Below are 16,127 nucleotides of genomic sequence, written 5' to 3'. Positions count from 1 at the left end.
CAGATCCTGAGCTTTCGGAAGAGAAGGATAGCCTTCCTCCTTCCCCAAGCGATTCTCCCTCACTCCGCTCCAAGAAAAACTAGTGAAAGTTAATATTTATAGAGCCCTTACTACGGACCAGGCACTGAGCCAATTTCATTATTACAAAACTCTAGGTGGAGCTGTTGTTACCCCCATTTGGCAGATGAGAGAACCAAGGCTTGTCCATGGCTCCAGAACAGTAAGGGGCAGTCAGAAACAAGCCCAGGCCATCAGACTCGGAGGCCCAATTGCTTGACCACTGGCCACTACACCTTCCAACCAGCTCTGTCACGTGGCCCACAAAATACACAGGGAGCGGGTAAATGGAAAGAGAATTATTTTTCATCTCCACATTGATTTCATAACCAAACGGGGTGTTTCTTAGCACAATGGGCTGCTGCCAGTGGTAGAGAAAGAGAGGAAACAAGAGAAAATATAGGCCAAATATGTGGAAATAGGCGTGTTGCCTCTTTGTTCTCATGATACCAATTCATTTCCAGTGGGGGACTGGAATAATTGCTTAATTTGGGTGATTAAGGTGTCAAGTGCTGCCTCTTTTCTTTGCACTAACTGCAAAGACGAACAATCCCACATCTAAGACGCAGTGTTTCCAGCCTTCTCTAATCTTCTACCCAATTTCTACTCCTCACAAAAGTCCTCCAGGTCCGCTGACATTAACGTGAGATGTATTCACATGGCTGGGAGGGGAGGGTAAGGGACGCTTTGCCCAGTGTCTCATCAAGCCTCTTCCATGTATGAGAATGTATCCTGCATTTATGGAAAGCTCTGCTTTTCTAGCCCCTTTCGCAGTCCCTTCCACGTTAATTAGTAAGGGTATCATTTTATAAATTACAGCTTCGTATCAGAGGAAAGCAGAGCTTATCCTAATTCAGTCAGCCGTGTGAAATACAGTACCCTAACTTTAGACTGCCAGTTCTGCAGACCCCTACGGAGTAAGAGAATGACAAGTCTTCCTGAGAGAAATCCCAGCGGGCCCCTGCAAGTCTCACTTTTGCCTCTGACAGCATCCCTGGCGGGGCTGCTGAAGGCATCCCAGGACATGGAGTGGCATCTTTTCCACCACTAGCAATTCAGATTTGAATGCGAATCCTCCAAGCAGCACATGAAAGCCGCCCAGGTTAGTCTGGGGCTCCGAGGGGGGCCCAGGGAAGAGGCTCTGGCACAGGGGAGGCTGACAGGGGCCCAGGCTCCGGCTCGGAGGAGAAGTCTGGGAGGGTAGCGTTAAAGTCGATGATAAACACCAGACAATCTCAGTCCAAAAGGGGAAGCCTGACAGTCTTAACTGTAACAGGGCCAAGCAGGCACGACTGCAATTACAGAGTCTTGATTGTTCCTGCCGGGAGCCCTCTGGAGGAGAGCCGGGTGGCAGGGCAGGGACAGATGATGTGAGTGCCGTTGTGAAGCAGCTCCCGAGTAAGAAGAAGAGGATCTGCAGGGCCACCACAGTCCACAGGAAAAGCGACTGGGGTGGCCGAGGCAGGAAATGCACACATGTCAGAGGCCCACGCCCAGAGGCCCTCTGTGCCCCGTCATCACCCCTCCCGCGGACTTGCCTGTGGACATCTTATTGTCCTTCATTGTCCTGAAATCACCCCAAACTCGGAGCCGTGGGTGCTGGCTACCTTCCCACTGCCCATTCCTCTGGGCTGACACTTCGCTGCTTCCCGCACTCAGAGGCGAAAACCTGGGCGGCAAAGACTCGGGGACTCAGATGCCAGCAAACAACTAGCTGCGGTGCTCTCAGGATGCAGGAAACACCGGGCCCCCAGACACCTCTGAAAACCACAGGCGGCGCTGATAATTCTCGACATCACCAGAGTTAGTGATCATCTAGACAAGGGGTGCTAGACGCCTGCAGAGAGTCCCAGGCAACTGGACTTGTACAGCTCCCGGGGCATTTGGAAGCGCAGTCAAGGTTGACACTGCTGATCAAGACACCTAGGTGCAACGCAAAACTGAACGTCCTTGCCACCTTCTGCCACTGCTGGAGACTGTGACACTTCCTGAAGTCACACTGCCTTTTAAGGAAAGAAGGTCTGCTTGGCTGTGAAACCTCGAGGAAGCCTCGTCCCCTTGGAGAAGTGCCACCCTCTTGGAAAGTGAGATCAACGATCACCTGTAAAAGATCTCCAGCAGTGGCCAGAAGTACCAGTCCCTCCCTGGATGCCTGCGACACCTGACGGAACGAGATGACTACTGTCCTGTGGGATGCGGCCCGGACGGCTCTGGGGGCCAGCAAGCTCGCTTGAATGCTGAGCCCCTACGTGCCTCTGGCACCCACGACACACCGGCTGCCTGAGGCACTGGGGGACCGACTTCCAAGGAGCTAGGACTCCTGGGGGCTGGCGAAAGGAAGCTCCTACTTGTCAGTTAAACAAAAGAATAATCCACAGCCCCCTTTCCAGTGTGTACTTTCACTGTCATCCAACAGCCCATTACCATGTCACAGCGCAGCGCACCCTTCCGTAGGTCACTTTGTTTAAAATGACATGGATAATGCACATGTCAGCAAGCTGACAGTCCTAGCCGTCCTTCAGAGATAAAAACCTCAAGGCGAGAGCCTGCTCTTATCTGGGGGACATGCATTGGTCTATCATCCAAGTCAGGCAGAACATGATTTCTCCAGAGAGCACTTTTTTCATTTCCTGATTTTAAGGAAATCAAATAAGCACCATTTGTCTTCATCTGAATATGCTTGACCTGCTCAAATGATGATGTCTCGCATTTTATAACGGGCTACATATGCTGAATTCAAATTAACGACAGCACAGAACAAGAGCCTTTAGATCTCTCTTGGAGGCTGGCAGCAGAGAAGGAGGGAGAATTCTAGGCTTGATGGAAAGATCCTACCAAATACTAACCACAGGATTCTGAGTAAAATCCACCAGCAAGTAGGAGGTGAGAGTCAGAGAACAGGGCTCAGGAAAGCCAGCTGTGCAGGACAGATCCAGAAACTGGGGACGGGAGGACTGGTACCTTCCTCTTGGTGCCAAGCAATACAGAAACCACGGTATTCAGGTAACTCTTTTCAAAATACATAGAGTGGGAATAAAATTGGAAAGAAATTTGGTTGGGGGGCTGGGACAAAAGCTAGAAAGAAAGACCAAACAGACAAACAATCCCTTTGCCTCAGGCAGCAGAACGTTCACTTTACCAGGTTGTGATGCTATCTTCCGGAAGCCCCCAAATCGAGCTCCTTTTCTTGATCCGTGTTGAACTGGATACAAAGAGGCTGGTGGCCATCAGCCTTGAAACAGAGCATGTACCTGCTGGAAGAAGTGCCCTCCCCCCGACCATCCACCTGGACGAGAAGAGAGTGGTTCCCACCTGACAGCCCCGGCCCACCTCTCCCCCCATGAAGACACTCCTAGAAACAAACGATTAACATTTCTATCAAGAAGACCAATATGTACAGAAAAGCAGGAAGAAGCATAGGGGTCAGTAAAAGAAATGCAGGAACGACATTATAAATGCATACATAGTAGCAGGTTTAATGTTCCAATCAAGGATAAAACAAGAAAAATCAGGTGGCTATTAAAATAAACAATTTCCTCTTTTAAAAGCTTCTATAAAGTGAAAACCTAGTGTCACATATACGCAACATTAAAGGGCTTATTTTTAAAAAGTGGGGCTCACAAATTCAATGTTATTTCTTATCATAGGCAATGTCACTGTGTGAATAAAGCCTGTCTCTGCAGAAGAGAGGTGCTGTCAACATGCAGCTGGCAGCCCCCGCCCTGAGGCTGTGTGAGGGAGACGCGGCGTTCATGGTGCTTGTGTACTATGCCCACAGTGGGGGGACGAAGGGGGGCTTACCTTCTCTTCCTGGTCACTATCGCTGTCACACTGAAAAGGAAGACAAGAGAAGAAGCATTAGTGCAAAAATTGAGTACGTTTTTGCTATTGCTACAGAAAAAAAAAAGCAAGACAAGTAAAGGAAATAGGAAACATTGTCTGAGCTGGAAAGTTTCTTCAGCTCAAGTGCTGTAAACAGAAACAGAGGCAAAATGCTGAGAAGTTGTTCTGTTGAACTCATCTGATGCCGGTGCTCCGCGGCTTGTTCTGTGGTCAGTTGGTCACACCAGCGAGCACCCCTGCTGCACGGCGGAGGGGACGCCCACAGAGGAGCCAACCGGGCCAGAGATTAAGGTAACTCAAGATTATTCAATGGGATTCAGAGCAAAATCAATTTCTTAATGGAGATGTTCTACCTTTAGCTAATGTGAATGGAGCTCTCTCTCTCTCTCCTGGTGCTTTTCTAGAGGAAAAGAGGTAAACCTTTGGGCGCTGCATTCTCTCATCTGGGCTTTGAAAGGAACAGAACACGTTCAGCAAGGTTCACCACTTGTGATCGCCCAGAGAAAAGAGGGAATATTCTCTATTAAAAACATGCCAAGGGGCTTCCCTGGTGGCGCAGTGGTTGAGAATCTGCCTGCCAATGCAGGGGACACGGGTTCGAGCCCTGGTCTGGGAAGATCCCACATGCCGCGGAGCAACTGGGCCCGTGAGCCACAACTACTGAGCCTGAGCGTCTGGAGCCTCTGCTCCGCAACAAGAGAGGCCGCGATAGTGACAAGCCCGCACACCGCGATGAAGAGTGGCCCCGACTCGCCGCAACTGGAGAAAGCCCTCACACAGAAACGAAGACCCAACACAGCCAAAAATAAACATAATAAATAAATAATAAATAAAAATTTTTTAAAAAAACATGCCAAGAACAAGAGGTCAGGGTAACAAATCAATGATATGGGCAAAGAAGAAAAAAAAAAGTTTTAGGGCAGGAGACTCACACCGTATCTAACAGATTCCAAATTCCAACTGTTGACCTCGGTTTCAGAAGACCAGAGAATGATAGTTAACTCAAAGCTTTGGGTTCCTCATTAGAAGTAAAGGGAAAAAAAAGAACACAAATTTTCTTAAAAACCAAGAGTGTTTTGTTATCTAATATTTGATTTTTTTTTCTTTTTTAGGTCCTCTCTCTACTCTTCCCAGTTTTGTATCTTTGGGCCAAGTATGTCCACCCAGCTAAGCTTATTTCCTTATTTTTCAAAGAAAATAATGATGTTGGGTGAGATTATCATTAAGATGACAAATTAATTTTTCCAATAATATGTGTTGGAAGCTTAAGCCTTATGACAGGCTATAATGAAAATGGAATCAAAGATTCTGCTCTCATGGAATTAACAGACTTAATATTAGTTAATACAGTTTAATAGACTGAGACCTAAATGATTTTAACAGAGAAGCAAGTTCTGTAATAATAACTAATATTTTTGAGTGCTTACTATGTGCTATATACCATGCTAAGCATTTTACCTCAATTATTTTATGTAGTCTTCCACAGATCCTATAAAGTGAGTCTTACCATCCCCACTTCACAAGTGAGACAACTAAAGCACAGAGAGATTACGTAACTTGCGGGAGTTACGAGAGTATGCAGCAATCATAAAACTAAACCTGAACTCAAACCAAATGTGAGTCTACAGCTTGCCCCCTTCACCATCACAGGACACTTCCTCTTGAGGGTGAAGTTTAAACTCCTTCAAGTGGCATTCAAGGCCCCGGGCAGACAGCCCCCAAACCACTTTTCACACCGACTGTTTCCAGTATTTGATTTTTAAAAAGCGGGTGTGTTCTGTCAGAGTAAATACTCAGCATGTAAATACATCCATTCGTTCATGCAGCAGCCCTTGATTAGCGCCGCAAGCTGCTCAGACATTCAGTCAAGACACAGGACTGGTCCCTGAGCAGCTTTCAGTTTCACAGTCGAGGTACCCAGTGTGACATGATCAGAGATATACCTACTCCACGAGGATGAATCTTCCGTGGGGTGGAGGAGAGACGGTGTGCCGTGGGGAAGGGCCCAGGTCACGGGGAGGCCGGGTTGGCAACCCTTACAGTGTCTAGACCAGCATGGTGCATGGCTTGAGAAAGGGCAGAACAGATGGCAGAGCAATTCTGAGGGGAGAACCAACAGGGCTTGATAATACATGGATGTGGGAAGCAAGTAAGAGGGACGGGTTTACGACGATGCCAAGGTTTTTTAGTGCAGCCACCTGGACAAGGGAGTTGATGTAGCTATGAACAGAAACAGGAAATAAATTTGCTTATATGGCAGCCACTGCTGGCTACACACCCACAGCCATTCACAACCCCCTTCTCCCTAGTCTGTACCTTCTCCTGACATTTCGAGATTGAAAAAGCCAGATATTCTCTCTTTCCCAACTTTCCTTGCAGCTAAGGGTGGCTGTAAGACCCATTTTTGGGACTTGAGGAAATGTCTTCTGAAGGTTCTGGAAAACCCCTTTCTCCTCAAAAAAAGGAGAAAAGCAGAAAGCACTGCCTCTTTCCTCTGAACATCACTGCATGAGGATGTGATGTCCAGATCTGTGGCAGCCATCTTGCAAAAATGAGGCCAAAAGCTGAAGTATAAAAACAAGGGAAGAAAAATCCTGGCACAACTGAGACATGTGAACCAACCTCAGAGCAGCCTGCCTCCGGACTTTTTCGTTCAGATAACAGTAAGTTACCTTATTGTTTAAACCACCATTAGGGTGTTTTCAATGGAAAGTAACAAAACCCCCATCCAAACGGACAGCTTGCTATATTAAGATTCAGTTTGGGGACTACTTCTTTCCAGCCTAAGCTGTCTGTACAATAAGCATTCAGGAACTCACATAGCAACCTCATGGCCTGGAGGGCTGTAACATTTTCTGCTCTTCCCACGGGCTCCTCAATACCACGGGTTTATCAGAGGTTTGGTGACAGTGCTTTAACCACTGCATGGTTTTCAACCAGGCTCCCAACCGCAGATTGTCTTAACTTACTTTCTTCTGCCTGATGAGTGATTGCTCTGTTACAATAAGTCAAGCCAGCGGAGAAAGAAAATGGGTGCGATGAAGACCCTGAAGGCCTCCAACAGCAGACGGAAGAGGAGCAGCAGTTCTCCTGATTGTGTAGTTTCTCCATTGCCTTTAATTAATTTGAGGTTCCTAAGTTCCAGCACATTTTCAAGAGTGACAAAGCATGATTCAGGAGGGGTGTGCAAGAGAAAAGAGGCTCTTGCCAGGCAGGCTCATTTCCCCAGATGTTCACAGCCCACCTTGTGAGGTACTCAATGGCAGCTGAAGGCCAAGGCAGAGGATTTGCCCACACCCCCAAGGACTGGTGTGCAGGGGATAGAAGGAGTGGGGAGGACAGCAGGGGCAAAGAATCACCACTGTCCACGCCCCTCCCCCCACCCTAACAGCAGTATGTCCCTGGGAATGGTTATTTCTATCAAAGTGTCAAGCTTCCTGCTTTCCAACAGTCCAGTTCTAATTTCAAGGTCCACTTAATTCTGCATCAAGTAATTACTGATATACCCAGAAGCACCTTGTCTCCAGAGTTAAGCATATGGTGAAGAACTGAGACCTACTGGTATCCATTATGGAAGCAGCACGGATGCCAAGCCGATTAAAAATGCTCAGGCTCCCCACACAACACGCCGGGTGAGTGACAGCCCCTCGACAGGGCCAGTCACAGAGTCTGCCAAAACAGTCTGTGCTGCACTGGGGCCCACATGGTGCGCTGAGAAAACAGTTCCATTTCTGGTATTAAATTCCCATACTGACCCGAGGACTTTGCCGTGAGCTCAGCAGGAGCGCACCATCCAATTTACAGCTCCGCTCTCTGGAGCCTCGAGTGCCAGCCCCTGGCAGAGACGAATGATGGTCAACCCCTCCAGCTCATAAATTATGCAAAGGCAATAAAGGCACTCAGCAAACAGCGCCGAACGTTTGCCTAGCCTGGCTCCTAACACGCTCTGCAAAAGCCAGAAGCTCGACACATACAAGAGGTCTATTCCACTCATAAAGGGGGTTTGTTGACAACCCCAGACGGAAAGCGAGCCACAGTCCTAAGGAGTCTTTCTGCTTCGCTGGCAGAGGTTTATGGGCCTGCTTTATGAAAAAGGGAGGCTGTTTTACAGAGTCGGTGTGGGTAAAATTCATGGTCTCAAATTCACATTTAATACACTGTACAGCTTTCACACCCTAAGTTCAATACGTTGTGGATTTCTGGCCAAATGAGTCTTGGTCTTGAAAGGTTAAAAGAAGAAGTGTCTGCTCCCCACTCCCTAGATACCCACTCCAATTTATGAGAGTTCACATAGAGCCACCTCCTGAGTCAGGTTTATGTTCTGCATGAGGCCGGGAAATGGAAAAGGCATGTCAAATGCAGAAACAGGGTCCCAGCTGATTTGACCATTTTAAGCATTTTGACATCGGGGTCCTGTATTGGTTTATTAGCAAACAGGTTGCACACTAACGACCAGCTTGAGATGACAGAGTACTCTCCAGGACTAGATTTCAAAGCCCTTTGTGAACAGCTGAAAATATTTTCCTCCATTTTAAAAGCCAGACAGGGAAGAATTCTCGGTCACTCAGCCTTCAGACAAAGACATGACCCCCAACCCACCAAAGACAAGAGAGGGAAAGAGGAGGCATGAAATCCAAGCCACATGCCTCGAATGCAGAATTAGAAAGAGACCAGCTCCTAACCTGAGTACCTCCGGTCATTCCAACCCATCACACTCAACTTCCTCTTCACCTCCTCTTCCCTCTAGTTTCCCAAATTAGAACCAAACTTTGGAGCCCCCTTCTTCCTTTCCCAGACAAGTCCCACCTCTTAAACTGAGCAAATAACCAACCAACCCCCTCCCCAATATTTCCTCCTTTTGAAAATAAATACATACGTATTAAATACATTTTTTAAAAATCACCCATCAGCCTACCATCTACAAATAAACACTGTTAACACATTTGTATAATTCACTCCTGTCTTTCCTCCATTCTCTACATCCTTCACTCACAAATTTTAAGAAATGAAAATAAAGTCCTACTATTTGGTAACCTGCTTTGTTTTTACCTAATATGTCAAATATTTTAGTCTAATGAGTAATATTTGCCAGTAACATCACATTTTTTAAAAGGCTGCACTGTAATCCACTGTAATGGATTGTAAATAATCTAGTAAAAAAATTCCCTAGTGCTGGAAATTTGGAATGTTTCCATTGAACATGCTGGAATTTTTCCCTTGTACACATTCACCAATATTGCTCTTTCCTAGTTATCTGTTCACAGCCCTTCCTTTTCTGCATATTCTTTAATGTCATTGTTTCCCTAGAGTTGCATTTGCAGGTCTATCGTTTCTATATGATTTCCAGGGGAGTCCTTAAAGATTCCCTTGGTTCCAGCTACCATGTATATGTTGAGACTAAAAAAAATCTCTATGCCTACCATTTGCCAGCTAGGTGACTTTGAGAAAGTTATTTAAACTCTCTGAGTCTCAGTTTACTTATCTGTAAAGTGTGGGTAATAACGGCATTTCCCTCCTAAGGAGATGAGAATAAAATGAGTTAATACATGTAAACAACTTAGGCATAGTACAGAGTAAGTGTAGACAATTAATGTTAACCATTACTAACATATGTTTCTGTTTGCTATACCCCCTTCCTGAAGCCCTATAAACACCTCAGGCTCAAGTATCCATCTAAATCCAGACGCACCATCTTCTACTCACCCCACACCTGCCCCCTCCCATGCTGTTCCTGGTAATGACATCACCACGCAATCACTCAACTGCCCGAGTGAAGAGTCTTGTCAGCCTCCTTGATTCCGTTCTTGAGCAGATCTATCTTTCTCCCTCACCCCACATTACTGATTCTACTTTCTAAATCCTCCCCATCTTCACGGCCATGGCCGCTGCTTTAGTTCAGGCTTTTATTTTATCATTACAAGAGGCTAATGACTGCTTTCCAGGGCCTACAGTCTCTTTTCGTTTCTAATCCAAGTCCTTACTGACCAGAGTGGATTTCCTAAATTCCAATTTGATCATGACACTTCCCATGGCCAAGAGGGCAATGAAAACTCTTCACGCTGTTTCCAACTCTCCCATTCCCCACTGCTCCTCCAACCCAGGGCTACTCGGGCTTTCTTTCGAGAAGGACCATTTGTTTTTGTTCTAATTTCCAATACGTTTTAGACCAATACTTTGTAAGATATAATAAAAAATAAATTGCTAGAAAAATGAAAAAGGAAAGCAAAGACACGTAAAAATATGTTACTGTTAGATTTAAGAGATATAAAATTATTCTACTGAATTGCTATAAAAGTTCCCAAATGCTTACTCTCAAGTGCTATACTAACCTCACAGCAGATTAGTTACAAACAGCTCACAGACTGGCCTTGGTCTGCATCCACTCTTTGAGTGGTATTACCCTAACACATCCCTTGCTCCAGTCACACCCCAGCACACTCGGTCACACCCTCTGGCCCTTCCATCTTTGCACTTAACAATGTCCTCTGCCTGGAATTCTATTCTTCCAAGTTTCTACCTAAAAACTTGTAATTTACCTTTAAAAACAGAGTTTCCTCTGATCTTCCAATACTCTTCCTAGAATTTAAGAATTCTTAGAGGGCTTCCCTGGTGGCGCAGTGGTTGGGAATCCACCTGTCAATGCAGGGGACATGGGTTCGAACCCTGGTGCAGGAAGATCCCACATGCCGAGGAGCAACTAAGCCCGTGTGCCACCACTACTGAGCCTATGCTCTAGAGCCTGTGAGCCACAACTACTGAAGCCCGTGAGCCACAACTACTGAAGCCCACGTGCCTAGAGCCCGTGCTCCACAACGAGAGAGGCCACCGCAATGAGAGGCCCGCGCAATGCAACGAAGAGTAGCCCCTGCTCGCCCCAGCTAGAGAAAGCCTGCACGTAGCAACGAAGGCCCAATGCAGCCAAAAAAAAAAAAAAAGAATTCTTAGAATTCTAGTACTCTTCTTAGAGTTAACTGCTTCTGTCTCCATCCCTTACAAAACTGTATTTTCACTGTTGGCCACAAAAGTCTTCCCTGCTACAGCGTGCGCTCTGTGTAGGTAAAGGGCAGTGCCTTGTTCACCTTTCTCCAGGCCTTGAGATACAGCCGATGCTCAATCATATTGATAGATCCCTCTCACTCATCTTTAGAATTCCTGATTTCATGCAGCATAAGCAAACTATGATTTAAAAGACAAGTAATTCCAAAGAAAGAAGGCACAGGAAACACTGACTAACTGCTTAATACAGTGGGGTGTATATTTGAACACACTGGGCAGACTTAAAATTATTTGCAGAACCAAGGGAGTTGGGGCCCAGAAGAAAGTATCTTCCATTAAACGGCCCAGACAAGACATAATTATGATTTTATTGTACTTCTTCAAAAGCAAACATTTCTCATTTCCATTTGGGAATCTCAACATCTGTGTTTTAAGACTCTGATACATATAGAAATAAGTCAAGGTCTGCGACACCTCTCTGCCTCACTCAGAATGAGGGAACGAGATGGAATTCCAGGGACCTGGTGATGGAATGCATTCTTAAGCAGAAAGTGGCAATCATTGAATATATCACACACATGACATTGAGGAGGGCACTGCTCTCTATTCTGCTCAATGGACCTTGCTGGAACAGTTATTTCGTATCTCAGATCCATTTATCATTGCCACCAAAGATGTCAGGGCTGAACACCATGGCTGAACAAAGTTATTTTATTCTTCTTTCTGCCTAAAGGAAATGAGAGGAAAATGAGGGAGAACCCCAACTTGTAAACTATAGCACCTAACATCAAGTACAATTTCACTTTGCCAGTGACAAAACGAATCGATTCCCCCTTTGGGTCAGGCGGTTTACCTAAGATGGTAAACACATCCCTCACCTAAAAGCAATTTCAGAAGAAGCCACCTGCAGAAAACATGACACTTACTTTCTTATTTAAAGAAGTGAGGTAGCAGCAGGGTGACTAAAAACACGTACACCACCATCTTCCCATCTGCCCAGTTCCTTGTACATGCAAAAACTGGGCAGTATTTTGTACCACATATGGCAACTCTGATGCTGTCTGTCTTTTATCACTCCACATAGCCCTCCTTTCACATTGTTTTCTTTTAATTAATTTATTTATTTTTGGCTGCATTGGGTCTTCATTGCTGCACAAGGGCTTTCTCTAGTTGCAGTGAGCGGGGGCTACTCTTCGTTGTGGTGTGTGGGCTTCTCTTGTCGCAGAGCACGGGCTCTAGGCGAGCGGGCTTCAGTAGTTGTGACTCGCGGGCTCTAGAGCGCAGGCTCAGTAGTTGTGGCGCACAGGCTTAGTTGCTCCGCGGCACGTGGGATCTTCCCAGACCAGGGCTTGAACCTGTGTCCCCTGCATTGGCAGGCGGATTCTTAACCACTGCGCCACCAGAGAAGTCCCTCACATTGTTTACGTTGTTCTCATACTGGCTTTGGACTGTAAGTGAAATTTAAAGCTATTGGGGCCCTAGAAATAAAAAGAATATTTTAACTCTGAAAATGGTTTGGGGTTTCTCACTGTAAAATGATATCATTGGTTCCTCTTCCCCTGTACTTCCACAATAACTACGTCTGATCAAATAAAATAGCTAAAAAAAAAATGAAAGTAGGGGACTTCCCTAGCGGTCCAGTGGTTAAGACTTCGCCTTCCAATGCAGGGGGTGCGGGTTCGATCCCTGGTCGGGGAGCTAAGATCCCACATGCCTCATGGCCAAAAATACAAGACATAAAACAGAAGCAGTATTGTAACAAATTCAATAAAGACTTTAAAAATGGTCCACATCAAAAAAATCTTTAAAAAAAAAAAAGAAAAGAAAACCTAATCAAAAGATGTGTGTGCCCAACAATAGTTTAAAAGCTACTAATAAAACTTCTGACAGTTACAAAATGAGCACATTTGAAAATAATATAAGGTCTATATATTATTAAGGTCAATCTTCAGCTGTTCAGGAGGTAAAATGGAGAACAAACTTCCAGAAGCTTCTGGAATTCTGTGCTGGTAACCTTATCATTCCTATATGGGGATTTCTCAGAACCTTGCATCTTTTCAAGTTCTCAGCTTGAACTGGCCAGAGTTCAAACAACCAATGTGATCTGAGGGGGCTAAGAGAAAACTTATTTTCCCTCCGGGGTCCCTCAAATGATCACACATTTTCTTTCAGTAAATAATTTTAAAGTGACTACTGTGCGCCGGGTTCATTCTGATCACTGATTAGAAGTGCAAATACACTGCCAGAAATCAGGTCGTCCAACCTGAAGTGCTCCAGCTCACAAATTAATTTTCAATATTTTTTCTTTTTTGTCACCTGGAAATCCAGGTATAGAAAAAAACAATTTATATGCTGTAAATTTCCACTTAGCTCATTAAAATACTGCGGGGTTTTTGGAAATAGGGGAAGAAATGGATATTTCGCAAACTTCTGAAGTGTTCAGCACTTTTTTTTTCCTTAGAAGAAAGGAAGTCACATTTTGCCAGGTATAAACATACATAAACCCCGAAGATGAAATGTACTTAAAACCCAGAGCTCACAAGCCTCAGTGATTGCCAAAATGAGAAAAATGAGTTTCTTATCCAAAGGTAAAGCAGACAGTCTAGGGCCCAGTGATTTGTAAACCATCTCTTTTAAGCTTAAGCAACAGATCCTTTGCCTCTCTGTCATTGATTTACTGATTCTAAGTCATCAATAGCATTAATCCGTACCTGCCTGGGGACCTATTACAAATGACTTTGAAGATGGTGTGAAGGAAGAGTTTATTATGAGACCACAGTGTTATTACCAGGGAGACCTTCTCTGTTATCTGCTTTGGCAGGATTCTATTTGTGACCCCCTGTAATGCTGCAATTTTCCCTTTCTAGATCATAGCTGCTTGTTCCTTTGGGTGGGGCCTGAGCCCCCTAGGTTTGCTTCAACTAAAGCTTGGTTCTCTTCAGAGTCCTGTGTGAGCTAATAAAACCCAAATTTGCTGATGAGGAAAAAGGAAAAGTATGTTATGGGTTAAAATAATACAAGAGTCTATTTTTTCCGCTGTGTTGTGATCCATAGAAATCATCCTGAGCCTTTTCCCTTTCTTCTCTGCCTGGGAAGCCAATTGCTTTGATTGCAGTGATATGAGCTAGCTAAAATGACTTGCCCTTGCTTGTGAGGCAAATGGAACATGCTAATAGAACTTATCGCATTACCCGATGCAAAAGTGCCATAGCTCATTACTTTAAGATAAAAGGATATCATTGCAGACGGCAAGCAGAATTGACTTTCTGAGGCCCGACTTGATGATGATTTAATCAACTGCTCTCTTTCACTTCTCATCTCTGCGCCTGTCGGTTTCACAGGTGCCGTTAAATGAGACACTCAGAAAGTGAGCGGAGGGAAAGAAATTGCTGTCATTACTTTTCAAGAAAGGAGGTATGCAAATTTTCGACAGAAAGATTGCGTTCATAATGGGCCTGGTAAAATACAAGGATCATGCTTGACAGGTGAGGGCAAGCCATTTGTATGTCCTTAAAGCAGAGCAACCTTCCTCATTTAGAAATGTGCTCGGTAAGAGAAACGACAAACGAGAGGCCTGGCGGGGCCAGGGGAGCGGTGGGGTGGGACCACACAGGGTTGGCCGGCACTGGTCTGAGCTCTAGAAAGGGGTAGGGTGCTTGAAGTCTTAGGGAAGCCAGAGCCAGATGAGCCAATAACAAAGCCTGGTTGCTCCTCGTCTGAACCAAAATGCCAACAAGCTCTTGAAAAGACCATCTTACTCTCCTTCATCTGTGACTGTGGAGCCAGTTGGCCTGGGTTCAAATCCTGCCTCTACCACCTGTGATTTGTCTGTAGGACCTCGGACAAACAACCTGCCTTTCTGTGCCTCAGTTTCATTAGCTATCAAATGGGGCTATTGATAGCATCAACCTCATGAGGTTGTTGAGAGCATTCACTGCATTAATTAACATATAGTAATAATATATAATAAATATATAGGTAGTACACATAAAAGGGATTAGAACAGTGCCTGACACACAGGAAGAACTCAAGAGGTGTTAGAGATCATTCGTTCATTCATTATTCACCAAAGAGTGAGGTTTTAATTAAAAAAAATTTTTTTTAAGAGTATGTGTGTTGGGACTTCCCTGGTGGCATAGTGGTTAAGAATCTGCTTGCCAATGCAAGGGACAGGGGTTTGAGCCCTGGTCCAGGAAGATCCCACATGCCGCAGAGCAACTAAGCCCATGCGCCACAACTACTGAGACTGAGCTTTACAGCTTGTGAGCCACAACTACTGAGCCCGCCTGCCACGACTACTGAAGCCCACACGCCTAGAGCCTGTGCTCCACAGCAAGAGAAGCCACCACAATGAGAAGCCCCACGCACCAAAATGAAGGGTAGCCCCACTCGCCGCAACTAGAGAAAGCCTGTGCGCAGCAGCGAAGACCCAATGCAGCCAAAAATAAATGAATGAATAAATAAATAAATTTATTTTTTAAAAAAAAGAGTATGTGTGTCAGGTGCTGGAAATCTAACTGGCTCTAGTTTAGATAGAATATAATTCTCCACTGATTTCGCATATATGTCTTGCTCCCTGGCAGATGGTGAGTTCCTCAGAGAGTAGTCTGGTGTCCTAGGAATCATCACAGGGCTTAGTGCAGTTTTAAGGATCCTAAAAGATGCTCAACAACGATTTGATGATTTATGGACTCCCTCCCTGCCTCCTTCAACGCATTCCACATATCAGATACTTCCTGTGGAGCTCCAGCCCTCAGAGGAAGCTCCTCTCAGCAGTAGGAAACGTCTGTCTTTCGGGAGCCTCAGGCGATCACCATGTGCCCCAGCCAGGGGGAGGACTGGTGCAGCCACTCTGCAAGGACAGCCTGGCTTGAATCACCTTCAGGAAGGGCAGAATAAATCTGAACAGATTAGATGATCAGGGTGGTAAGAACAGAGGTGTTTTTTCATCCACTGCGCCTTCAGTAGGTAATTGTTCTATTTTCTCCAACACGCAAAGTAAAAGCATCTTTCTTAAGGTGCTTGTAACTCCGAGTTCTTTTTCCCTAGGTAATGAAGCTGCTGCAAACCATTCTTCCTTCAAGCCCCTAAGGTTGTGAGGCACTGGATATAGCTCCTACTTTCCATGCTAGGTGGTGCCTACACGATTCAATTCCCTGTCAAAGGGACAATGTCCACCTCTGGCAAAAAAATTAAAAAAAAGGGAAAAAGAGGAGGAGGCACAACAGCAG

At 45.3% G+C, this 16,127-nt stretch overlaps 1 protein-coding gene across 4 annotated transcripts in view; it reads right to left on the bottom strand.

Moving 5' to 3' along the window:
- The window catches only part of AUTS2 (activator of transcription and developmental regulator AUTS2), a 1,113,272-nt gene that overhangs the window by 318,132 nt on the left and 779,013 nt on the right, over positions 1–16,127 (bottom strand). For all 4 annotated transcript variants that reach the window (XM_057528426.1, XM_057528428.1, XM_057528427.1 and 1 more), the window contains one exon: positions 3,859–3,888. In XM_057528426.1, coding sequence (XP_057384409.1) covers positions 3,859–3,888 — 30 coding nt within the window. The remainder of the gene's footprint in view (positions 1–3,858; positions 3,889–16,127) is intronic.

The sequence above is a fragment of the Balaenoptera acutorostrata genome, chromosome 15 (genome assembly GCF_949987535.1).
Source record: "Balaenoptera acutorostrata chromosome 15, mBalAcu1.1, whole genome shotgun sequence".
NCBI lineage: Eukaryota > Metazoa > Chordata > Mammalia > Artiodactyla > Balaenopteridae > Balaenoptera > Balaenoptera acutorostrata.
Note: the sequence above shows the minus strand (reverse complement) of the source record. Positions and strands in the feature narration are given on the sequence as shown.